Source organism: Galeopterus variegatus, unplaced genomic scaffold (genome assembly GCF_000696425.1).
Source record: "Galeopterus variegatus unplaced genomic scaffold, G_variegatus-3.0.2 Scaffold624, whole genome shotgun sequence".
Taxonomy (NCBI): Eukaryota; Metazoa; Chordata; class Mammalia; order Dermoptera; family Cynocephalidae; genus Galeopterus; species Galeopterus variegatus.
Window position 1 is genome coordinate 133,280 of NW_007726735.1, and position 26,642 is coordinate 159,921.

At 43.2% G+C, this 26,642-nt stretch overlaps 1 protein-coding gene across 4 annotated transcripts in view; it reads right to left on the bottom strand.

Annotated features, from left to right (window-relative positions):
* Positions 1-346: 346 nt before the first annotated feature.
* Positions 347-26,642, bottom strand: part of KIAA0226 (KIAA0226 ortholog) — a 51,784-nt gene continuing 25,488 nt past the window's right edge. For 3 of the 4 annotated variants that reach the window (XM_008570694.1, XM_008570693.1, XM_008570696.1), the window contains 16 exons: positions 25,559-25,715; positions 24,421-24,951; positions 22,846-22,890; positions 20,543-20,638; positions 19,722-19,837; positions 18,774-18,984; positions 18,181-18,282; positions 8,697-8,757; positions 7,324-7,456; positions 6,542-6,687; positions 5,877-5,941; positions 5,151-5,389; positions 4,343-4,404; positions 3,743-3,896; positions 2,285-2,378; positions 347-2,066 (listed from right to left, as the gene is read on the bottom strand). In XM_008570694.1, coding sequence (XP_008568916.1) covers positions 1,888-2,066; positions 2,285-2,378; positions 3,743-3,896; positions 4,343-4,404; positions 5,151-5,389; positions 5,877-5,941; positions 6,542-6,687; positions 7,324-7,456; positions 8,697-8,757; positions 18,181-18,282; positions 18,774-18,984; positions 19,722-19,837; positions 20,543-20,638; positions 22,846-22,890; positions 24,421-24,951; positions 25,559-25,715 — 2,391 coding nt within the window. In that variant the 3' untranslated portion in view covers positions 347-1,887. The remainder of the gene's footprint in view (positions 2,067-2,284; positions 2,379-3,742; positions 3,897-4,342; positions 4,405-5,150; positions 5,390-5,876; positions 5,942-6,541; positions 6,688-7,323; positions 7,457-8,696; positions 8,758-18,180; positions 18,283-18,773; positions 18,985-19,721; positions 19,838-20,542; positions 20,639-22,845; positions 22,891-24,420; positions 24,952-25,558; positions 25,716-26,642) is intronic. The other variant, XM_008570695.1, reaches the window with a different exon arrangement.

The following is a 26,642-nucleotide window of genomic DNA, read 5'->3' on the forward strand; positions in this document are numbered from 1 at the left end:
AGCACCACGCTCTCCCAAGTGATCTAACCGGCCATCCCTATATAAGGATCCGAACCCGTGGCCTTGGTATTATCAGCACCACACTTTCCCAAGTGAGCCATGGCCAGCCCTCTGGTCGTTATCTTAATGCTCCTTTACTTCCTTGTGAGACTCTTTGCTACCTCCAACTCAGGCACTCATCAGCTTCCACCAACCATATGCAACTTTTTATTCAGCTTCCTGGGGCAGCACCCAAACCAATTTTTTCTTTTTCCGTCCTTTTTGAGACCGGCCGCACCGCGCTCAGCCAGTGAGCGCACTGGCCATCCCTATATAGGATCCAAACCCGCGGCGGGAGCGCTGCTGTGCTCCCAGTGCCGCACTCTCCCGAGTGCGCCACAGGCTCGGCCCCAATTTTTTTTTTTTTTTAACTAGCAACCAACTATGGGAAGACAGGTATACAGGAAGAAGTGAGTCCCAGAACAAAAACGTGGGCTCTAGTTCACAGAGCTGCCAGCCCTTGGAGAAGCAATCCTGACCATTGTTTTACATAGAGGTTAGAAGTTATAGCGACTTACAGAACACCACAAAAATACATGGTCCCATTCAAGAACTTTTCCTTTCCAAACACACATTAAAAAGGGAGGGATGTTAAAATTAGTAAAATGAAAAGAATTATTGAACATATGAATATCACCAGGCCAGATAAAGAATTAAGTGCATAATTGGCATAAAGGCTCTTGTTATCCCAAGAACAAAGGAACATTCACACTCACATCCACAAATTGTCAAGTTCTCTAACACCACTAAGAGCAAGAAGCTTTTTCCCCAACTTTGACAAAAGAACTAAGGCAGGAGATTAGCCACCAGGGAGGGCTCCAGCTCTGTTGCAGAAAGGGGAGAGAGAATGGAGTTGGGCTGTACTTTTACTCAGAACAACTATGATCATCTAACAGAGAATAGAGTAGTAAGGGACCCACTAAGATGGTGGGTGGGGTTTCTATCCTCACCTTAGGATGGCATCAGGGACTTGCCTGAGCTTGAAAGATCATACCTGCACCAGAGAACTAGGTTAACTTAAAAAGAACTTAATATCTAAGAGGAGGCCAACAGTTCCTCTAACTGAATAAATGTTGCTTAAGCAACAGAGTTAGAGCCTCACTTATGCTTGTGCTGTAAGGCTACAAATGGTCCTGGCCTAAGCATCAGTTCTGTTCTTTGCTTCAAGCTTACTGGCATAGATAAAGAAAGTCAGCCTGTGAAATTATCTAAGCCTAGACTATTTCAAACAGTGAAGTCATGGCTGCCTCCTTTAGGTCTCTGAGGATTCTAGGACGGTAATGATTCTGTTTTTATGGCCCCCAAAATATCTCAATAAGTTGGAGAGAATGTCCATGGTGTTGTCCCATTCTCTGCTGCTTCTCCTCAGGGCACAGTCTGACCCTATTCCAGGATTGGGAGAGAGAAAACTCCCCATCACCCTGTTTCAGCAGCAAAGGAGAAGAGAGTTGAGAAAGGCTTGGCTCAGAATCTGGAGAACTAAAACAAAATAAAACTGGAAATGACACTTGATATGCAGCTGAAACCAGATCTGGTCCTGGTGGAGAAAGCCATGGATGTCAGAAAAATTGGGTCTCGCTGTCTATTCCCCTGACAGAGGTACTATAAGCTTCACTTAAGACCCATATGTCGGTTTTGATGGATTAGCTGGTGCCTAAAAATTATCTGTCACAACAGACTAGACCCATCAACCTAAGAAAGGTTGACTACACATGGACATCAGACGAGTCATAAAAAATAATAATAATCTTTTAAAAAGCCCCAAGTGGGGAAAGTCCTTAAGAGGGTGGCTCAGTTCTGCATTATGTGTGACCCTAGCCCGTGGATAGAAGGCTTAGTGTGCTTTCTTCAGGTGGTCTCCAGGATGGTGGCTTCTAGGGCCAAGGCTTCAGTGGATTCCTCCTCATAGTCTGACATGTAGGACTCCAGGCTCTGCTTGGCCAGCAACTCTCTACGGGCCTGCAGCCGCTCACACCGGGGACAGCTTCCAGACTTGAAACAAGCTTTATGGTAACATGCTTTACACTCTATTCAAGTAGGGAAGGGGAGAGAGAGAAAAGAAAACAATTTGTATTACCTCAAGCTGCAAGTAAGTTGCTGCCACAGCCCACCACAGCTTGTGCTCCAGTGTTGAAACTCAGGGATTGTTGAATCAAACCAAACTCTTGCTAACAGGGGTGGCTCAACAGAGGTAAATGAGTTCTGTGTTCAGTCTTGCTTGCCCCACTCGTAGTACCACCCTCACCTTCACAGGTCCGGCATTTATGGAGCTCAAAAGGAAAGATGATGTCATCCTCATTCTGACAGAACTCACAGATGAAGCCCTTGGCTTGGCAGAGCTGGGGAAAAAAGAAACAGATAGCAAAATAAGGGCAGCACATCAGGAACTGGCACAGGAGGGTGAACACCAGTGAGAGGAGGGGCAAAATATAAATAAAAATTGAGTAGGCTAAGGTTTTGTACCTCATACAGGGAAAAAACCTGGGCTGGACTTGGAAACATAAAAGCCAGACTAGGGCCAGGGCTGGACAGTGTTAGACAAAGCTTTATGATGGAGACGAGAGGCATCATCTTGAGAAATCCCTATGACTAGAGTGGTTCTCAAAGAAGAAAAAAAAGGAGGAAGGAATGATGCCTCTAAAGTTGATATTCTAGTCTGGGTAATGATTTTATTTTGAAATAGGAACCACAGCCAATTAAGATACAATGTGAAGACAAGGATGTTTCCCCAAAATAACACCAGCCTCAAGTCAGGTTATAGTGAAGTATTTCCAGTTCCCCCAACCACACAGGATTCTCTACATACACCCCATTTTAAGCTCTAATTCTGAGACTGCCACAGGAATACAAACTGGGCATAGTTTAAGATGGGGAGTTCTAAAAATGGAATTTCTGAATTTCCAGTACGTTGAATATATTGCAAACAATAATAACTTGCATCTGTAGAATACTTAAAGTTTATAAAATATGGTCACATCAATTATTTCATGAATCCTCAAAAATACTGAGAAGAAAGGACAGTGTGTAAAATTATCATCTTCATTTTAGAGATAAGAAAATTGAGGCTTTATGTCAGAGTGGGCAAATTATTTCTTTTGGTCATGGTGATTGAAAATAATAAAGCCGGGCCAGCCCAGTGGTGCACTGCTACAGTGCGCCGCTTGGGAGTGCGGCGGCGCTCCCGCCGAGGGTTCGGATCCCACATACAGACCAGCCGCTCACTGGCTGAGCGAGGTGCGGGCGCAACACCGAGGGTTGCGATCCCATTGCCGGTCCCGGCCCGGTACGGGTGCGACACTGAGGGTTGCGATCCGTTGCCGGTCACGAAAAAAAAGACAAAAAGGAAAAAAAAAAAAAAAAGAAAATAATAAAGCCAAGACCAAGGTTAGAATCCCTCTCCAGATTCTAATCCAGGGTTCTCTTCCCACACTATGACAATTCTTTAGTGAAGGCCTGCTCAGTCCTGCTCGGAGCTACCTGTGGGGAATGCCAGTATAACTTTCTTTTCTAATTCTAGGTTCCTTAGATCTGGATGATTTAGTCATTCACCAACCTAAGGAACAGCAACCCTTTCCAGTTTTTCTCACACTATTGACTAGCCATTTCAACCTCCTGGAGCCAAGTGGCAAGAACCTTGGGTCCACCCCACTTCTCGTATTCCTAAGCAAGGACTCAACTGCATGCTAAAGCAAGACTTTCTCACCATGCATTGCTCTACATGGGCAGCCCCTGTCCTGGTGAGCTCAGCAAGCCGGGGCCCCAGCTCCCCCTTCCTGGTTGCAGCCAGGTCATTCAGTGAGTACAAGTGGAGATCTTCTGTCAGGTGGCCTGGGACTGTGTCAAAGGAATCCAGAAGCCTACAGGAAATGACAGGAAGCAGGTGGAAGGAGATAATGAACACTTTGTGTGGCACATCGTAGTAGATAGATCCTTATCCAAAAGCAAGAGAAATAAGGTAACGAAGGTGAGCAACATTCAGCCAGCCCAGGTATTTCAGGCCACACCAGTCATCCCACACTACTGGCTGGCTGGGTTTACCATTTTCACACATTTCTGCAAAATTCCCCTACTCCCCTACTCTCTTTCATATAACAAGAGCCAACTATTGGGACATGTCCCTTTCAGAGACATTAACTCAGTCAGAGTACTCTGGCCTCCACCCAAGACTTACTCTCTTTTTATTGTTGTTGTTTTTGGGGTTTTTTTTAGTGGCTGGCTGGAACAGGGATCTGAACCCTTGTTCTTGGTGTTATAAAACTGCACTCTAACCACCTTAGCTAACTGGCCAGCTGGTAAGACTTACTCTTTGGCCAGTCGGCATGTCTTGAACATGTTCTTCATGTGATACAGCTGGACCCGCAACAGCTGAAAAGAAAGACATTGGGTGGGGGATGGCAGTTGTGGGGGTGCATGTGGAGAAGAAGAGAGAATTGACTGTTAGACAGACCAGTGACTTTAAACCCTGGGGATCTGGAAGCCAGAGTCCAACTGTCCTCTACACCTCTAACTCAACCTGCTTTTAAGTAATCTCCAGCCAGGGAAGGCCGTTCTGCCAGGTCAGTCTGCCCAAATCACACACACAACTGAGAGCAGCTGAGAACTTTTTTTTTTTTTTTTTTTTTTTAAGACGACCGGTAAGGGGATCTTAACCCTTGACTTGGTGTTGTCAGCACCACGCTCACCCAGTGAGCAAACCGGCCATCCCTATATGGGATCTGAACCCGTGGCCTTGGTGTTATCAGCACCGCAGTCTCCCGAGTGAGCCACAGGCTGGGCCCGAGCAGCTGAGAACTTTGGACTGTGAATTTCCCACTTGATACCCTATTCCCCACTCAGTGATATTTTCAGTGAAGGGAGAAATTCTGCTTTTGCCATCAAGAGCAATCTATAGCTTCAGAGTTTCCATTGCCAGGTTTGAGGATCTGACTAGACAGATACCTGGGAAATGGGAAGATATTAAGAAAGTACATAGAGCATAGATGATGAGATAGTTATGGCTCTGACACTGTGACGAGAAGTGTAGTGATCTTGGGAAATACTGTATGAACAGAGGAGGGTTGAGGGGAGGAGAAGGGTAAGAATCTAGGATGTGGCCTTTTCAAGGGTCTTACTCGGACTTGATTGAGCAGCTTGACCTTCCTATAGAGAGCGCTGTTGATGTCCTGCACATTGAAGAGAGGATCATTCCAGATCTTAATGAGCAGGTCCTTGGAGAAATTGCTGACATAGTACTTGCTAAAATCCCACTTGCGTAGAATCCGACTGGGGATAACCATCTGGGCATTCTCATGGCAGCACTGACAGAAGTACTTGCCCAAATACTCACAGTACCGCAGCCGCTTGATATAATCTGGAAAAACCAGAAAGCCAAAAGGATAGATGTGACTGTCTTTCCCATCTACAAGCTGGTGAGACAGCTCTGTGTTTCCCTAAAAGGGTGGAAAGGGATGGCCAGTGGCCTTTGGCCACCTCTGTTTGAGCTCCCCATAGCTGGCAGAAACCCACCTAGTGCAGCCAGTGATTCCTATGTCCCATCCTGGAAGCAACAGAGGAAACAAAACCTGCCAGAGTTGATAAGACCCAGCCTCCAAGAACCTAGCTGAAACTACCCAATTTTCTCCAGTACACAATCCTGATAATGTGCTCCCAGAAATAATTTCCCTCTGATTGCCAGTGCTCTTGCCTAGTCCTACCCCTTCCCTCCAGGACCCTTCTTTCCCTTCCTCCAATTCTGCCCTGTCACCTCCTCATACTACCTCTAACAGGTTCCATCTCTCCTAAGTGTGGGAGAGAGTAAAGCCCTTGGAGGCAGTATGATGGTAGGAAAGGATACTCACCAGGATCAGTCCGGATGCCACATCCTGCACAGCGGTAATTCTGCTTGGCCACAGCAATTTTCCTCCTAAGGAAAGGGGAAGGAGAGGGGATTGGCAGATAGCAGCTGCATGAGACAGACAGTAGCTGCATGAGGCCTCTGGGTGCAAAAGATGAAGATACAAACACAGAGCTCTTGTTAACTATGGGAAGAGAGGAAAATTCACCTATTTTTTCAGAGTTGGACAAAATGAACCTATTAGGAGAACTAACCTGAGGATTATAAGGTTAGGATTTAGGTGTAGGCAGTGACTGTCCCCAATAATGAACTACACATTCTGTACAAATGTAAGGGATGGAAAATAATAAAGAGGAGAGAACAAAAGGAGAGAAAAGCATCCATCTCTCTTAAAAAGAGGAAACCAATAAGCTCACAAAACCACTGGAAGTCAATAGGTTGGAAAGGCCAATGAAAAAAGACCTCATTTCCAGTTAGCTCTGGGGAAGAATGGGGAGGATTAAAAGTAAGAAATTAAGGAAAAAATAGATAATCCTTTCCCTCTGCCTTTAAATGAACAAAATTGTATGGGAGGTACAGCTGGAGGCAGAGACTAGAGGTGAGGAGACAGCCCTGATATCGAAAGAGGATGTATTCATTTTCCAAAGGGCACAGACACTGGTTACTCACGTTGGAGCTGGATGAACATTAAAAATTATCTGAGGCCGGGGTGGGGCCCACTCTAGGTTGCCACGAACACGAATACGCAGCTTATAGATGTCAGCATGCTGCCCATCATCTGGTGAGATAGGCAGTGAATCAGGGATGGGCAGGAGCTGCAGAAGAAAAGCACAGGTCAAGATAACATGGACAGTGTGGGGGAACACATATCCTTGACCCTTCTGGCCATGACAGAAGCATAGTTAATGAAAGACATTCCAGGAATACCACAGGGTAAGGACTTCAGAGAACCTTAGCCCTCAAAACAAACCAGAAGGCACCAGGGAACTAGAAGTGAGGACCTTGGGTTCCAAGAAGCAAATAGAAACAGCATCCCAGGGTGGTGGCATCTATTGCTGATGCTGTCCCTGCACTCAACCCAGGACCCACGGCATGCCAGGGTGCTGTGTGCCTTAAAGACTCAGCTGCAGAGCAAAGAAGAGTCTGAACAATTCACTTTTTCATAATGTCTCAAAAGTGATCTCAAAAAAAAAGAGTTCTACTTCTGGGTCTAGTGGAATAAGGACAGTTAAATAGCTATTATTTCCTGTTCTGACAATTGCTAGTGGAAACCTAGGCAAGCAAGCATTCACTCATGCATTTATTCATTCAACACATTTGTAATGAATGACTTCTATGAGTAGAAAAGGAAACACACAGGCTCATTCCAGACTGGGGACATGTGACAAAGGAGAACAAAATCAGAAAGCCTCACAGCCTCCAGGGTAGGGATGAAAAGCTGAAGAGCTTACCTTCTGAGGAGCATCATGCTCTGGGACTAGCCACTCTAGCTCTGAGGCAGCTGGAAGCTGCATCCCCTCAAATTGCTTCAGAAGCCCCATGGCCACTGCCTCAGCAGATGTGGAGTGCAGGAAGCAGTGGGAGCTGAAAAGGAGAGAATCAAGGAAAGCTGAGCATAGGAAAAAGACAGAAGATGGAAACCTTCCCTTCAGGGTCTGATACCATAGGCATGAACTGCTGGGCTGAGAGAATACTCGCAGCACCCCCAGTCCACTCAGTTTCTTTTCTCATCATCTTCACACACACTGTAGCACTATGGCTAATACTGGAATCCTGCCGACGTCACCAATTGTAGCACTCTTAATCTTGTTCATGATGCCAATTGTAAAGCTACACGACCACACCAGTTGTTGGGCTCTTTTACCTGCTGGTAATCCTGCCCCAACTGGGCCAACTGTTGAGCTAGGGCTGGGTCTGGAGCTCACAGACCCCTCAAGCCTGTCCCAGACTTGGTCACAAACCCTTCATATGCCAGGCTGGGTCACCAGACCCCTCACATGCTAGGCTGGGTTACCAGACCCTTTACACACAGGTCTATGAGCTAGGTAACCAGTAAACAGGTCCCTGGAAGCCACAGATTGGAAAGCATGGCTGCACACGTGGTGGCCACCCTAGGCAGTCACCAGAGGCAGTCGCCAGTCAAGATAGCAGCACCACATAGGTGCACTAACTCCACCCACACACAACCTATTCACAGCAAACGCTCGGCAAGTTTCTGAACATCTGAGGGGCCCTGGCCATTTTCCTGTATTTTCCAACACGTGTACAGTGAAAAGTATACTGGCCTACAATTCTAAGATTTAGGTTCAAATCCCACTAGCATTACATGGCACTGCTAGTTAAGAACTCTGTCACTTCCTTTCCTTAAATTTCAGTTTGTTTAACTAGAAAATGGAGATCATGAAGCCTGTTCACAAAATAAAGTGAGTAAAACTGCTTGCAGACTATAAAGGGCTATTGTTCTTCCCAAATGAGCTACTATTACTCCTAGTTGGGTCTACAATGTGGAACATGTTCCAAAAATCCTGATCACTGCTCTCTCTTTTCAGAACTGTTGTTCTGGGGCCCCTAGTTATGATCAGAGACAGCAGAGAAGGAACAATTCACATTGTGAGCTTTGCCTCCACGAAAGCCCACCCCATCTGGACCAAAGATCTCCTCTCTTCCCTTGGGCTTGCCACCATCAGGCAGGCCCAACACTTTAACCTTGCCTCCTCATGAATTTGGATGGCTTTACCCATGGCCTTTCCCATCCGTATGTCAAGAATTAGGTTTGTTTCTCCACATACCTCAAGGTTTTATTAAAAAAGAAAAAAGTACTCACAAGGACTGGGAGGAAATGAACAATTTGCCGCTTGAGGCTGTGCTCCTTCTGATGTCAGCATCTAAATGGAAACCAGAGGTAAGAGGAGAGTGATATGGTAAGAGAGGAGGTAAGGGGGCCGGCCTGTGGCTCACTCAGTAGAGTGCGGTGCTGATAACACCAAGGCCATGGGTTCGGATCCCATATAGGGATGGCCGGTTAGCTCACTGGCTGAGCGTGGTGCTGACAACACCAAGTCAAGGGTTAAGATCCCCTTACTGGTCATCTTTAAAAAAAAAAAAAAAAAAAAGAGAGGAGGTAAGGGATAATGGAAATCACTGTGAGATATTGCCAGCTAAGCACTCAGGGTAGCAGCTACGTGCACATTCTGTGCAGGATAAGGAGCAGGTGAAGCTCTAAACACAAAAACTTCTAATTTGGCTTTATTCAAGTCACAACCAGGCAAATTAGTGACATTATGCACAGCACTGAGAAGGTCAAAGTGGTTACAAATCCAGGTAGAAACACAAATTAATTCAGATTTGGTGTAAAACAGTGAATAAGAAAAGGAAGCATCCTAAGGCACAGAGGGACATAACCCCTAGCAAGCAGAAACACAAAGTAAATGAATTGAAGCTCTCCCTCATTCTTTAAATCTCAAGCTTTTTTTCTTTTTTTTCTTTTTTTTTTGAAAGATGACCGGTAAGGGGATCTTAACCCTTGACTTGGTGTTGTCAGCACCACGCTCAGCCAGTGAGCGAACCGGCCATCCCTATGTGGGATCCGAACCCAGGGCCTTGGTGTTATTAGCACCGCACTCTACCGAGTGAGCCACGGGCCGGCCCTCTTTTTTTCTTTTTAAAGATGACTGGTAAGAGGATCTTAACCCTTGACTTTGCGTTGTCAGCACCACGCTCTCCCAAGTGAGCTAACCAGCCATCTCTATATAAGGATCTGAACCTGTGGCCTTGGTGTTATCAGCACCACACTCTCCCAAGTGAGCCACGGGCTGGCCCTTCAGGCTTTCTTAAATGGTAAGCTCTCAAGGCCAGCCCCATGGCGCACTCGGGAGAGTGCCGCGCTGGGAGTGCAGCGAAGCTCCTGCCATGGGTTCGGATCCTATATAGGAATGGCTGGTGCGCTCACTGGCTGAGCGCGGTGTGGGTGACACCACACCAAGGGTTGTGATCCCCTTACCAGTCACGAAAAAAACAAAAAAAAAAAAAAAAAAGGTAAGCTCTCAGAGGTAAAAACTCTGTCTGGCTCTTTTTTTTTTTTTTTTTTCCTTTTTGTCTTTTTTTTTTTCCGTGACCAGTAACGGGATCGCAACCCTCAGTGTCGCGCCCGCACCACGCTCAACCAGTGAGCAGACCGGTCTCTGTATGGGATCCGAACCCTCGGCGGGAGCGCCGCCGCACTCCCAAGCGCCGCACTACCGAGTGCGCCACCGGGCCGGCCCATGGGCTCTTTTTTTTAAACATAAGAATTAGTACCTAAGACAGAACTTGGATTGCAGAGGTTCTTATTAAATGTATGTGGAATTGAAACTTTACTTCTAGCATCTCTCCACTATTGCTATTACGTCCAAACGTCAGAATTTTTCTCTATCCTTAAAAAAGCTTCACGGAAAAATTTCCTTCCTTTCTGGTGGCACAGGGAGTGTGAAGGTTAATTCCAGGTGTCAACTTGGTTAGATGAAGGAATGCTGAGAAAGCTGGTAAAGCTATCTTTTTAGGTGTGTCCATGAGGGTGTTTCTAGCAGAGATTAGTATGAGTGTCTGAGTGGACTGGGTGGGAAAGACCCACCCACATTGAACCATCTAATCCGCTGGGGGTCCGGAGAGAACAAAAGACAGGAAAAAGAGGTGAAGCTGTCTCTCAATCTGCTGGAGCTAGGATACACTCTTCTCTCCTGTCTGTGGACATCAGAGCTCGAGACTCTTCAGCTTTTGGGTTCCAGAACTTACACCAAGGACACCATCAGCTTCCCTGGTTTTGAGGCCTTTGGACTTGGACTGAGCCACACTACCTGCATCCAGTTTATAGACAGCCTATCATGGGACTTTTCTTCATAGTCACATGAACTAATTCCCCTAACAAATCCCTCTCATATAATTGTAACATATCCTATTGATTCTGTCTCTCTGGAGAACCCTGACTAATACAGGGAGGCAAAAAACTTCTCTATGGCTTGGTGACTCTCTGGAGATGCCGGGTAACCAACAAATTTTCACAGAGATGGTCAACATTATCTTTACTGCAGAACTCTTAGGCATAATTACAGGAAACTATGGCAGACTTTCTAAAGCCTATTTCTGAAAGATTTTGAAGAAGATTTCTAATAATGATATGCTCAAACATCCAGAAACCTCATCTACCCAAATATTTTTGATGGGAGGGAATGTGAAATACAGCAGTCATGTTCAAGAAAGGCAGATAGAACCTATCCAAGTTATGAAAACGAGACTGTTTTGGTAAATCCCATCTCTCACTTCCTTCAATGCTTAGTGAAAAGATCTCTTCTTCCTAATTAAGCCTACCTGATGATCAATCTACTGTAGTGTCTGATCCCCTAAATAGAGCAAAGCTTATATGACATCACTCTGCACTTGGCCATGAGTACCTCAACTGTTCCTCATATGTTTCCTCTGTATATAGATTATTTTGTATTTACAACTAGATTATAAAGTCTTCTTGTGAGGAAATGAGGTTGTGTCTGATTCTTCTTTTGGCCCTAAAAGAGTTAACACAAGGCTCTGAATACAAGCATATACTTAAATAATACTGTTGACAAACCAAAGTCTCCAATCTATATACACAAGTAAATTAACCATTGAAACCTGTTGATTTTCATATACTTTCTAAGCACAGAAAAATAAGACATCAACAAAAATTTTGCTGATAATTAACAAAGTCCATTTTGTTTAACAACAAAGATGTTCATGTACATATTTTGTCTGCCAACAAAATCCAGATCCCAATGCACTGCTAATTGTCTATTTCCAGTCTAATTAGTGCTAGTGGAGAAACGGAAAAAAGTCTAGGTAATAGTAGACCATACTTTCATAGACCATTTGGTTTGCAACATTTATTTATTTTTTAAAAGATGACCGGTAAGGGGATCTCAACCCTTGGCTTGGTGTTGTCAGCACCATGCTCAGCCAGTGAGCAAACCGGCCATCCCTATATAGGATCCAAACTCGTGGCCTTGGTGTTATCAGCACTGCACTCTACCGAGTGAGTCACGGGCCGGCCTTGCAACATTTATTTGGGTAACACTTCTACTGTCTTGGATTGTACATAAGTCTTGCCTTGTCCTACTAACCCTCAGAATGCTTTGCACATAATAGGTTTTCAGAAAATATTTCCTAAATGAATGATTAATTGGCTAAAAGCAATTAAAAGCTTTTGCAAATTTCATCCTGTTTTGGAGTAATAGAGAAGGAAAAATGAGAGAAAATCTTCAACAGATATCCCTGAACAAGGAGCTAAACAATCTTGTTACTTTGGGACCAGGCTATTAAAGTAAACACTACACACCAGAGAGAAGAAGTGGTTGATAATTCACGGTTGCTAAGGAAACCACTATCTTCATAAAAACTATTTAGCAGTTCCTCATCCTCACAGAGAGGAACTCTTTTATTTTTTTCTTTGAAAGAAAAAATCATTCTCCTCTCTTTAGAAAATATAATCAAGGTATACTTCATCATGTTTCTTCCTCTTTTTTTACCAGCGGTACAGTGGGGTCAGAGGTACATGGCAGGGACTTCCTAGTGAATCATGAATACTTCCAAGAGTGTGGAGGACCACACTGCTTTGGAGGTAAGGATCCTATCCCATGGGGCGAGGGGAAGAAGTAGCACCTGATACCAAAGGAGACACGACTCCTGACACTAGTTAAGTACCATAAGGCTCTATGGGCACTGGGTCTGTGCTACATCCTGCTGACTCTGGTCAGTTCAAGCAGATGACAGTTGATGTGGCTGGAATGCAAGTTAAGGATCCAGATAAAAGCAGACCATGGTCTAAGACAAATAAGGAGTAAAGAGAGAGGAGAAAGCTATTCAACTAGGTGGATTAAATGTATTCCAAATGACAGCACTTAAGAAAGAAGTCTGAAAAATACACCTTCCAAGTGGTATTTAACATAATTATAAAACTTTTTATTGATAGCAGTGAACCATGAACCTTAGCAACTATGAATTATAACAATGAAACAAGGATGTGTTATAAGGAGAAGAATATGCTGTATGTCCAGACACTGGTATTGGTATGATCAGGGAAGAATTGGTTAAAACCTTCATACCATGGCAAAATCTGCAAATTTGTGAACAAAATAGATGAGGCACAGGAAGAGTCAACTTCAGAATTTACTGGCCAGTGTGATGGTAGATTCCATCCTGCTTTTCTTTGAGAGGCAAGGTGATACACAACACATCTGAGAATCTAACTCCAGTAAATTTTCTGTAACTGCTGACTCAAAAAGAAACATTAAAATAGATAAAAAATATTTTTCTTTTAAAAAGAGAAAAGTTTTGATTAAAAAGGGAGAGCGGAGAAGCAACTGATTACCTTGAATTAGGTATAATTTTAAAACTTTTCAAAAAATATAATTCATGAACTTTCCTCTTTATATATTATGCCAGCTATCAATTTATTGGCTTCCAGCTCCAAATCTCCCCCTTTATTTGCTTGCTCTGAGATAATGGAGCTGGACCCATAAATATTTCTCCTGTGCTGGCATGATGTTAAGCTTTGTCAGTAGAGGGCACTGGAGGGACACTGGAAGAGGAAGGGGTTTCTCTTGCTGGTTCTGGTGTGCTCCTCTAGGCTGCCTCCTGCAGTACATGTGATCTCAGGGAAAACATGCCATGGGTGGCTTTGCAGCACAGTGTCACTATTGGCACCTCCAATAAATGGCTTCTCTTGGCACCTCTTGGGAGAGCTTACTGGGAGAGCTTTACAATTGCCACTGCTTTTTCCAGTACCCTTTGAATTCTGAGATACAGCACCCCTCTGGGGGCAGCCTTTCCCAGCAACCCAGAGAATGGTTTCCCAGCAAGGACTGTTGGCATGGCACTTCCCCACGGAAAGCATCCCCAGGCACTACCTCAGGGCAGCCCTGCAGCTTCAGAGAATTTCTCCGCCATCCAATGAGCCAGGTGGGCCAGATCTCAGCCTTGGGGATATGACCCTCCTTTACATTTGTTCCTTCCCCAGCTGCTCTATCTCAGCCCTAGGGACAGTGACTGCTGCCTATAGCTGCTCCTCCTGTGTTGTTTGGAGTTCTCTTTACTCCTTATGAGCCAATCTCCCATTACTTCAATCTCCCATTATAGTTAATAATTCTTTATATTAAAGTTTCCCTATTCAAATTATTGTGTGGCTTCTATCTATCTCCTGATTAGACCCTGACTAGATATATATACACATAAGACTGAAATTCTAGAAGAATCTACAAAGGAAGATAAAGAAGAACTGATGACGCTATAATCAAAGAAGCTGAAAAAGGAAAAAACAAACCGAGAGCAACAAAACCCTAAAACCAAAGAAGTTGAAAAGACTGTCTGGGATTAGAGTTTACAAATGATATCAAACCGATTTGGGAGACACCATCAGCAGAAATAGATGAGGTGAAAGAAGGCATACACAAAAGATCACATGTCACATATTATACCATTTATATGCAACGTCCAGAAAAGACAAATCTATAGAGACAGAAAGTAGATTAGCAGTTGACTGAGGCTGGGAATGAGAACAGGAATTAACTGTAAATGGCCACAAGGGGTGATAAAAACGTTCTAAAAGTAGATTACGGTCATGGCTGCACAAGTCAGTGAATTTACTAAAAATCACAGACTTATACACTTGAAGTGGGTGAATCTGATATGTAAAGGTGTTAAACCTGTCATGTGTATAAAAATTTTAAAGCTCCCAAAGTGGGGGGGAGAAAGACCAAATAAAGATATGCCTTAAATTAATCTTCCTTAAAACAGACTGAATGTGCTCTGATGGAGAAGTGGCTGACAATCAATAAATGCACCAGCAAAGGATTGTGATCATAAACAAACACATTAGAAACCAGTTTAAAAGTGACTTAGGAAAAGCAGGGAAGACTAATGTTAGAATCAACTAAAACAGTTCAGAGTAGAGAAAAGGGGACCTAACTGCTTTTATTTTTCTAAATCTTTTTCTAATCTTATACACTTATTTGAAATTATAGTGGCTGACAATGTTAACAGTCATAAATTAACTGTTTAACAAAAAGTTCTGAGTTTGTTGTTGTTTGTGTTTTAAAGCCATTTTGTATAGAAAACTGCTACTTTATTTCAGTTAACCCCACCTACTGAAAGCCTATTTGTGTAGATCACAAAGTGATTACTCAGGCCAAACATTTGTAGCAGTAAATCGTAATTGTATATGAAGTATCTACAAGAGATAGTTTTCTGACAGTTGGCTCTGAAAATTCAAAACTCTAAAGAAACATTTAGCTTCATACCATTTTATCCTACCTTTGCTGTCTGGAATGTGTGGCAATCACTTAGCTACAGGTTTGAACTAAAATTCTTCATTGACCATTCCTCTCTAAACTGTCTTCTACCTCCATCAGTCACAACGACCACTTAATCTGAAAATATCACTGTAGAGAAAGATCAACAAGGACAAACTCATTGAGGAGGATTGTTGAGGTCATATGAGGAAGAATATCTGAATATTTGAATAATCCTGGCTTGTTGTTCTGGCTCAAATCCGGTTTTTTCCAACTAGTTTTCCAGACCTTGTGGTCCTCGTAACCTTAACAGGTATCACAAGATCAAGTATATGCAAAAGCTTGTGCAAACATTCACGCACATGCATGTATGAGCATATCCATGCTTCCAGCATAGGCTACCTGAGAACATCAAGGCCACTGACACTGAGAGTCCATTCTTTGACATGTGAGTCAGGTTAGATCCTTCATTACCATCTGTGTAATAATGATTACAAAAGGGGGCCCTTTAGTATTCTGACAGAAAATAAATTGATGAGAATGAGTTCTATACCACATGTTCCTGGGATCAGGACTGGACTTTTGCTACAAAAGATAAAATGGCTTTTCAAAACTTACAGGTAGGTGCTCACTACAGCTCACAAGACAGTTATTGCTACTTCGCCACACCAGCCTAGCCTCAAGGACCTCCTAAGGAAGTGGTTCTCAACCAGGGGTGATTTTGACAATGCCATGGAAACATTTTTTATTGTCTTGATTGGGGAAAATGGTACTACTGGCATCTAGTGGGTAGAGACCAGGGATGATGCTAAACACTTTAAAATGCACAAGACAATCCCTCACAACAAAGAATTATCTGGCTAGAGGTTGAAAACCCTTTTCCTTTAAGGATTTCTGTTCTAAACTGACTAGAGAATTAGTTGATTAAACATCTCCCTGGGGCTCACAACTGCAGCAACAGTTTCAAACAGGAGTGTACTTTGTGCCTTTCCCTAGGCAGCTCTTTCCAGACCAAACAGATTTCTCTGGCTCCCTGCTTTGCTGCAGGGAACAGTTTTAGGAGTCAAGTAAACTGCTCTACACCCAGTAAAGCAGCATGTTCTGAATTTACCTTAATATTACCCTCATGAAATTCTGACCACTGATCCTGGATATCAGTGCAGAACCCTCTTATTTTCTCCTAATTTGGAAATTAAGTTAATCACAGACTGTAATATAATAAAAAATATATGTATTTGGTCTTTGTTTCCCATTCCTGGCACAGAGTTCCTAAAACCCTTGGAATTTCCTAAGTGTCTGTTATTATTGAAGGGAGCCCCTTTCAATCATACCTGACAGTATGCTAACAATGTGACTCGTGGCAGGACCCTAGATAGCTTCATAATAGAGGCTGGCCACCAGAAGAACCAACCACATGATTAGAGGGTTGAAACTTTCACTCCCCCTACACCTCCAGAGGGGAAGAAGAACTGAAGATTGAGTTCAATTACCAATGGCCAATTAATCATGCCTGCATAATGAAACTTCAATAAAAAACTTGGAATGACAAGGTTTAGGGGAGCTTCCTGGTTGGTGAACATATCAATGTAACGGGAGGGTGGTGCACCCTGACTCCAGGGACAGAGGTTCCTGCGCTCAGTACTCTTCAGGACTTCATCCTATGTACCTCTTCATGTTGCTGTTTATTTATATCCTTTATAATAAACTATAATCATAAGTATAGTGCTTTCCTAAGTTCTATGAGTCTTTCTAGTGGATTATCAAACTGTAGGAAGGAGGATCAGGGGAACCCCTAGATTTGGAGTCAGCCAAGCAGAAGTGCAGGTGGCCTGGTGGCTCCACTTGCATCTGGCATCTGAAGTGGGAGCAATCTCGTAGAACACAGCCTTAATCTATGGGGTCTGTGCTAACTCCAGGTAGTTAGTGTCAGAATTGAATTGTATGACACCCAGATGGTATTGGAGAATTGGAGAATTGTTGGAAAACCACATACAAACATAGAAAAAAATGGAGTTTTAAGCGATTACCTATTATTGTCATGAATAGAAATGAGGTACATTAAGGACAACACAGAAGGAAGACTTCCTGGAGAACTGGAAATTATGTATAAAAACTGAATTTCTGAATGGGGAAGAAATCTGCCTACTACATCTGGAGGTCTGTGTAGGTGAATGGGTTCTCTAGATTGGTATAAACAGGAAATCAGAGACTCACGCAATAAAAGATCTATTCATCATCATGTTATAATGGAGAATTATAAATTTCCTTACTCTGTAAGGAAATTACTCTTAGTTTCACCAATAGGGGAAGAGTTTATGTCCCTGAACTGGTTTTTTTGTCTGTCTGTCTGTTTCACTGATGGGAACATGAAAAAAATCTATGATTTGCAGGAATGGGACATTAATCTGATTTAACACAATTGCCTTCCCAGATTGGAACCCCTCCCCTTCTCTATGCATACTTCCAACAACAAAAACAACAATAACAACAACAAAAAGAGTCTGTGATTCTGCTAAGCAAGTTAGCACTGGTAGGACTAAAATTAAAGTTCTACTTTGTAAACTTGATTTTTTTTTTCCCCTTTTCTGCTTTTGCCACTCCCCTCCCCATGATTCTTTTTGTCCTTTTCTATTAGGATTATAACAAAACTTTGAAACAATTTCAGTTGTTTAATGAAGCACAAGAGAATAGATTCTAATTTCCTGTGGTATGAGCTAGCCCTAGGAGCTAGGAGAAATCAGGGCAAGAATCCAAGAGAAAGATGCACTTGAGGAAGAAGCATCAGGGTGACTTCAATAGCCAGCCTACTCCACCTGGAACACTTCCTTTCAGGGTTCTTTTCTGCTTAAATTTTAAAGGGGTTTTGTTTTTAGCTAGACAGGCCATCCCTTACAATAGCTGACAACATTCATATGGACCATAGTGAAGATCTACTTAAAAAATCTTCTCAGCCTGATTCCAAATTGAAAGAAACAGGTAATGAAGCCTCTTTTGTTACACAGCATCATTTCTTACCGTGGATTTCAAATTCATCAACCTCATCAGCAGAGCCAGAGTCAGAGAACTGTGCTGAATCACGTGAACTTAACTGGGAGCTGCTAGAGGTGACCCGAAAGCCTGTTATGTTTAAAAAATAAAAAAAGAAAAGGTAATGAACAGGACAGAAAGCAGTCTCCAACTGCTTCTAGTGTCACAATAAAAGGGACGTGGTATGACTTCAACAGAGAGAAGTAAATAGAACCTTAACTGGGAATGATGCTATTGAAAGAAAAACTAACTCTTCTTGCTGGTCTATCCCCTTAGAAATTTTCATGTAAATAGAGGATACTACTACCTGGGAAGCAAACTTGGAACCAGTGGTCTTAGTTCTCATATCAGAAACCTATTCTGGAAGGAAGTATTTCTGATGTAGGAAATGGACAAACTCTAGGATGAGTACTACCAGTTTGGTAGAAAAAAAATACAGAAATATCTTTCTTACAGCAGAAGAATCCTTGGCTTGAGTATAACATTCCAAATGAAGACCAGAAAGAAAGCCCACGAAGCACTGAGCCTTATCCTGAAACTGCAAAGAAGCAGGAACAGAGGTGTTCACAGGCCTTACTCACTTCCATGCTCAGTCTCCTCGTACATGGGGAGCAGATTCCTGGTGCGGATCTGCTGGCGCCGAAGGCGGATCTTCTGCTTCAGTTCCTGAATCTCTCTATCACTGTCCTCTTCCTCTACTTCCTCCTCTTCCAGGCACTGGTTCATCATGTTGCACTTCATTAGTTCAATGGCAGCAATCAAGGACTCTGAGATGCTGAAGTGGGCATTCTCCTGGGGAAGGAGAGCACCAAAGAAGTTGCTCGGGGAGGGGCTGGAAATATTGAATGCCTCATAGATTAAAATGTCGGAAAATGGAGCTTGTAAGACATGCACTGCTTTAATGAAAATACCCAGGGGAAACGCACACTTCTACTATAAGGAAAGCTGGTAGCTAGAAAACCTGTCCTAGATTCTCTTTGCTCTCTTACCTGGACATAACTGTTCCCTCTCGTCCCACTTTCTACATAAAAATATGACAGAGAAGAGACCCAGAATTTTAATCAGGCTCCTTCCCAAAGTCATACACCTGTATACGAAGTATTAAAATAAATGTAATGTCTCAAGATATAAGTGCTTTGTAAGCTATAAAATGCTACACGGACAGTATTTATTACATATCTGAACTTTAAAACAAAATATAGAAGTTGATTCTGAAAACAGTATTTACCTAAGGTTCCAGGGTCAAGGGAACAACAATCATAGAGCTAAAATTCAATGTTTCTCTATCCAGGCTAGATTCTAAGATAAAATCGCTAATATTTGGGACTCAATGAGGAACACAAGCTCCCTGAAGAGTTTCCCAGAAATAAAACTTGCTGAGCTAATCTTTACCATGAACTTATCTTTACTGTAGTCTACACCCACTTACTGCTGTGTACCAGAAACCTCATTAGAACAAATGGCACCACAGAACCTCAGGCCAGATCTTCCAACTCATGAGCTCTTCATTAGACCCTTAGATTTATCACCTTTTCCAGATCTGCACAGCTGCCAAAGTCTTGCTCAGAGAGGTAGCTGATGAGGGACTGTCCTTCTGATGGTCTTCGGAACATGCCTTCCCCGGAACATAGGTACTGACTACCCTCTGTGGGAAAATAGAATGTGGATGTAAAAAGCTCTGACTTCTTTGAGAAATCTGAAGATTTTACCACTAAAGATGCTCCTAAGTCTCCCCAGGTAACAAGGAATTACAGGTTAGAAAGAAGATTTCTACCATCTAGAAGAATTCCTTGGACTCTTAAAATCCCAGAGCACTAAGCCTCTTGGTTGGAGAATGGTGGAATAAATGGAGAGATCCCAGAGACAATCCCTTTACCATCTAGACTTAAAGATGACATACTCTCTTCCTACCCCACAAAAAATAAATAAATAAAATAAAATGTTAAAATCCTGTGCTGAGAGTCAGAAAAAGACCCAAAGAGCTTCATCCTATGCATGATTTCCATGTGAAGCTTGTCTTCTGATAATTAGGCCCAGATATTAAAAGGCCTTTTTCAGGATTCCTCTCACCCACTCAGAGAGCCATCCCACCTGGATCATTAGACATACACAGTGATAATATACCCATAGCATAAGAGAGGGTGGGACCCCTGAGTCAGAAAGAAGCAACAGAAATGGTGGGCAGGTGTGATTTCTAGCACAGGGGTTAAAAATAACGAATGGGCGGGTGAAACTATACAGTGTGCACCCTCCACAGAGCTGAGATAAGCCCCAAAGCTCAAAGCATAGCAGGCACAATGGGAGAGTAGAGAAAAAATATGATTTCAGCTCTTGCCTTCCTAACACTTACCATATTCCATGTACAGAGAGCTGGGTGTGCTGACTTCACTGCTTTGGCCAGAGTAGGGCAAGGAGCCTCTCAACTTCAATTTATCATTGCAGGATTCTAGTATCAGTGACCACCAGGGATTAAAAACACACATACAAAGTGAGCAACAGATACATTCTCAACTTTAGAGTTTCAACATTTAACTGCGCCCATTCCCAAAGCCTTCCCAAACAGGAGAAAGGTGGCACACCAACAGGGAACAGTCCAAGAATACAGGAATACACGGAGGAAAGGATATGGGAAGTCAGTATATTCTAGATGGAAAGAAAACACATAAGCCAGAATGGAGCAACACAAAGGTGAAAAAGAATCAAATCAATATGCATTCATGAATTTAGTTGTCTTTTCTTCCATCTTCTAAGTAAATGTTACAGGAACATCAGCCAATTTCTATACTCTTGACAAACCAATTTTCAAATCTGAAAACTATTTTCAGATTCTAAAACAAAGACAAGTACACTGAAACTTTTCTGATACCTTGACACTAGGTTTTAAAACAATATCAAAAGGTGTACATTCACAAAGGAAACAAAATAAAATCCAGCAATTTCCTTAACAATGTCCTTAACATCAAGGCAACGCCGGAGAACTCAAGGATGATGGCCTTGTAATCAAAGGGCTCAGTCAGAGGGCTGTGGGCCTGGCTTTACTGAAGAAGGAAGGAGAGGTTTCAAGAGACAGCTGGCAAAGTAGGAGGTGCCTGGGAATAAGAATAGTGAGAGATGGGAGTGGAGAGAAAGTAGCAGGCAGGGCTTGCAGGAAATGAGAAACTGATATCCTTCAAAAGCAAACAAAAAACTTCCAATGCCACAGAAGGAAGAGCAGGTGGAAAAGCAGGTGGGTGCCTGAGAAATGAGCAAAATGCTCTGGGAGAATGAATGACTAAACTGCATCCAACCATTTCTCTGACAGATGGTGGCAACTTGTCAGCTGCTCCTCTCTCAAAAAAATGTTACTATGTGGTAAGAGATAATTTTGTGTTTTCCTTTGGCCTCAAGGACTCCTGGTGGCTCTGGCAGTGGGTTCTGCTCCTCCCAGTGAACTGAGGACAAACTTGCAGTCACCATGATGCCTTAGTAAGAAACTATGACTTGGAAGGGAACTTTGAGATCCCCTATCAAACTTAGCGCACAAAACAAACTCTAATACCACAACCTGCTTCTTTACAACATGTGGCCAGTCAGCCTTTGCTTAACCTTCTAAAGCTGCCCATTCAGCTAATTCTCAGAATTTCCTTAATCTCACTTGAAATCTGCCTTCTTACAATTTCTCATCTCCGGGGCCTGCCCGGTGGCGCACTGCTACAGTGCGCCGCTTGGGAGCGTGGCTGCCCTCCCGCCGAGGGTTCGGATCCCACATACAGACCGGCCGCTCACTGGCTGAGCGAGGTGCGGGCGCAACACCGAGGGTTGCGATCGTGTTGCCGGTCCCGGTCCGGTACGGACGCGACACTGAGGGTTGCGATCCGTTGCCGGTCACGAAAAAAGACAAAAAGGAAAAAAAAAAAAAAAAAAAAACAATTTCTCATCTCCTTAAGAACAACAATGCTCTTCTAAATGATGGTTCCACAGAATTTACTCCTCTTTAAACCTCGCTTTTCCAAGCTAACACATCCAGTGACTTTACCCATTAACAGGAGGCCATGGTTTCCAGTCCTTCCTCACCACTCTGTCTTGCAGACACATTCTAGAGTTAATATCTCCATGAATTATGGTACGCAGAATGGGACACAAATTTGAACACTTAAGTCACTAGAAATCCCGTGCAATGGCTAAAATGGGGTGTGGGGACTTTTAGGACAATGACGACAGAAAGAAAAAGGAAACAGGGACTTTAGGAGAGGCAAAAAACATGCAAGTATATCCAAGACCGTGGAAAGGGGATAAAACAAATTCTGGTGTTAATTCAAGGAAAACAAAGTAATCCATAGTAAGTACTCAGTTATAAGAAAAATTATGCCACTAATTTATCACGATGCCTTAGATAAATAGCAAGCTTCACTTTCACTATTGGGCAAAACTGAATTGATAAGTCTTGACTCTGTCTCCCAGAAACTGCTGGGAGACTGAATGAGGCCTTTGGAAGTTGTGGGCTGAAAACATATCACACAAAATATTTGTGCCATTTTGCAGACAGGTGCAAGCATCACAAGACCAGACTATCCAGACTTGATTTGACACCAGACTGGAAAAGGAGGTTCTGAACTAAGAAAGGTGGTCACAGAGGAACAGAAGGAAGAGGAGGTGGAAGACCAGCTCCCAAACCTGCAATGGGATCTTCAACTATAATGGTGATATTCCTGGGGCCTCCTGTAGGTAGACAGACAGGTGCAGAGGAGAGTCCAGACAGAGCAAATGAGAATAGAGAGAAAAAAGAACGTCCTTTTACCTAGCAGAGGCGGGGACATAACCCCCAAGAGGAAACCCCAGTGTTGAAGGAGGGATGACTTGTACAAGAAGCTATACATGACCCACCCTCCCTCAGACCCTTCTGCACAGGTTTTCCCTGGTTTCTTTTTCTACTGCAGGTTACCATGGTTTCTGGAATTCATATGGATTCAAGAATGGGGGCAGGGAAGTTTTACATACTCAAAGGACCATGGCCTGGAGTACTGCAATAGGAGATATAAAGTGAGGATCTTTTTTTTTTTTTTTTTCCAAAAGATGACCGGTAAGGGGATCTTAACCCTTGACTTGGTGTTGTCAGCACCATGCTCAGCCAGTGAGCGAACCGGCCATCCCTATATGGGATCTGAACCCGTGGCCTTGGTGTTATCAGCACCACACTCTCCCGAGTGAGCCATGGGCTGGCCCTAACCCAAGCACTTTTCACATCTAAGAAAGCTCGTGGAAAGACAGGCTTTGATTTGGAGATATTCCTCCTAAAGAGTTCCAATAAGTCAAATCACATCCTTGAGGGAAAACAGGGATAAAAGTTTGTCATTCAGATGAGGTTGCAGATGAGGGCCTTAGTTCTCATTTTTCTAGAAATTACAAAGAGAAAGCAATAGCAACTTCAATTACTAAAAGAAATCCTTTTCTTTGGGGGGGGGGTCTTATTAAATTTTTTATATTTTATTTTTGTATTTTATTTCTGGGGCTTTCTTGACCCAGAAAGGCTTTGAGCCCAAAGGTCCATGTTGTACTTGCTGTTTTGAAGATTCTAGTATAAACGAAATCCAACCAAAGCCTGCCAGGTATCAACAACCCAGAAAAGATGATGGCAGGGAGATGGCAAAAGCAATGAGACGCAGCTTTCGTATGTCAAGGCCACTCCCTGCTATCACTGTTTCTGTGAGGAAGGTCCCAGAGTCAGGGCTTCTTTACATGACTGCCTCTCATTGTGAATTAGTGATGTAGCAGTTAGCTCCACCTATTTGGTTACTAGGTCACATTAGTCCACACTCAGCATAACACTAGTTTCCATTAGGAAACCCTAATATCACTCTACCTCTCATACTGGTATTACCTCCTGACCAAACTTCTAAAGAATCACAGGAAGGGTAGGAATTTAACGAGATTATTTTTAAAGCTCATTAATATTTTTCCTCAGTCTAAGACATTTAAAACTCAATTGTGATGAGTCACACTATCCTCTGATGGTAAGGAACTAGTGAAAGAATTCAGGAAAGCATTTAATATTTAGCAACTTATAAAGGAACAGAGATTTCTTCAGAATCTGTATTACAAACTTCTCTCTTTCACTATAAAGCAGGATATCATGTCATTAAAAACATAACTTCTCTTTCTGCCATCTGAAAAGCCTTAAGAAAAAAACCTCCCTTTCACCCTAAAGGCAGGGGGCCACCTTGCTAATTAGTGGCTGGTGCTCATCATTACCTGAGGCTCTGGAGGCAATGCTGGTATCCGAATGGGAGCGAATATGGCTTTTCTTTGGCCCACTGGTAACAGTGAGTATCTGCCCCTCTGAGAAGCTGGACCTGCGAAGGACACTGGACAGCTGGCTCTGCCCACCACCCTCCTGGTCCCCTACAGAAGCAGCAGCAGAATCTGGCTTCTGGGAGCTGCTGGAGGAGAACAAATTGGAGCTGCTGCTCTCGGCACTGCTGCTGTGACTCTGACAGCTAGCAGTCTGGCCTCGGGGGTCCAGGTTGCCAATGGCCAGGTACTCAGGCCCCTCACTGGCATCACTCGGGGAATCATTCTGGCTGCTGACCCAGGATGCCTCTATGGGGCTGGTCAGAGTGCTGGTGCTCATCTCATTTGGGGTCGAGGAGGAATTCCTGGTTAGTGCAGAGACCGAAAGCACAGAGACTTGGATGGTTTGATCCTCTTCTGGTGAGATGTGCCCTCTGATTTCTTGAGGTTTCCAGGGAGGCCCAGAGAGTGAAAAAGAAGTAGATCTTCTCTCTAAGATAAAAAAAGAAAGTGTAAGGAGAGGGAAAGGTGAGCCAGAATCCTGTGGTATGTATGAAGGACTTCTCCAAACTAAGGGCCAAACTCCCTATTATTACTGGGTGCCCAGGACACATGGTGTCTCCTTAGAAAAGGTAAGTCAAATAAGTAAAAAATTATTTAGAAGCAGTTAAGTCAAGATTGTGGGCTCTTGAGACAGTGGCTTTATTGCTTATTAGTATGCATTCCTCATCTGTAAAATAAGCAATAATAATGCCTACCTCATAGGACTGTCTTAAGGATCAAATGAGATAATACATATAAATTGATTACAACAGGGCCTAGCATGTCGTAGGCACTCAATAAATGTTAACTATTATTTAAATGTTTTCTTGGCAATGTGGATTAGAAACCCAAAGTAATCTATCTCTCTCCCCTCTGTCACTTTAATGATAGATAGGCTAATCACTATATAACTTTTAAAAATATCCATTATTAAGACATAAAGTTGGACAAACTGTACCAACCCAAGGCTTAATTCCCAACCTGTGAGCACCCACAAAATCCTCTACTTTCCAGGGCTGGGGATGCATGTAGTGACCACCGCTTCCTGCTCCCATACCTGAGCCATGGTTGGGTGCAGATTGGTGGAGGCTAGAGAAGGACCCAAAGTAAGAATGCTGAGCATAGCTGGTGGGAGGGTTGTATGTGGAACCAGGGAGAGCTGTCAGACTCTGGCTCTTTGTCACCAGCAGTGGGCTGTCATGCTTTCCGGCAAACTATGAACAAAAAGGAATCAGAGTTAAGGATAAAGGCCCTCAGTGGACGGGCACCCAGTACTGCAGAAATGCTGGTAGAAGCTGGCTTTTGGCAGCAGGCCTGGACTATAGCCACAGCCTGTAGACAAAGCATAGCTACCCTCTACTATAGCATAGCACACAACTTTGAAACCATGAAGTCCTGCTATACACCACAGCTTCTACACTGGAATCCTTCTAGGTGATTGAACCATGAGTGCTTTATCATGGAGGTAGCACAACAAAGTGCTTAAGACTATGCATGTGGAGTCAGAAGTCAGACTGGGTTTCAAATCTAGGCCCTGTCACTTATAAGCCATTTGGTCCAAACTTTGGGCAAGTGATTTATCTACTCTGCGGCCTCCTTTATAAAATGTCTACCTCACAGAGTTGTGAGAATTAAATGAGATAATGCATGTATTGTACATAGCACCATGCCCAGCACATAGAAAGCATTCAATGCATGGTAATCAACAATCAAAATTAAAACAACTAGGAGAGATAGGGGATCCCCCCTAAAAAGAATAGGGACTCTGATCACATTCTAACTGAGGCATTCACTGGATTATTGGTGACTGGGTGAGTTAATTATAGGCAACAAAATTTTCTTTGTACTACAAAACTTTCTTTATACCAAAGGGGAAAAAAAATAATGCCATGTAACACTAGGCCATACTAGTTCTGACACTGTAACCCTGCTCCTGATTCAGAACTATCCCTCTTCTCCCCAGCTCTTTGTCAAGCCTTCTTTCAAGGAGATGCTTACTCAGACTAAGGATCCCAAGGGTTTTAAAAAAAAAACAGTCCTCTAGTCAAGATGGCAGAATAGACGGTCCCCAGCTTCACTCTCTCCCACAAATCTAACAAATTACAACTATTAAAAAGCAATGACTGCCAAGCTGAGGCCAC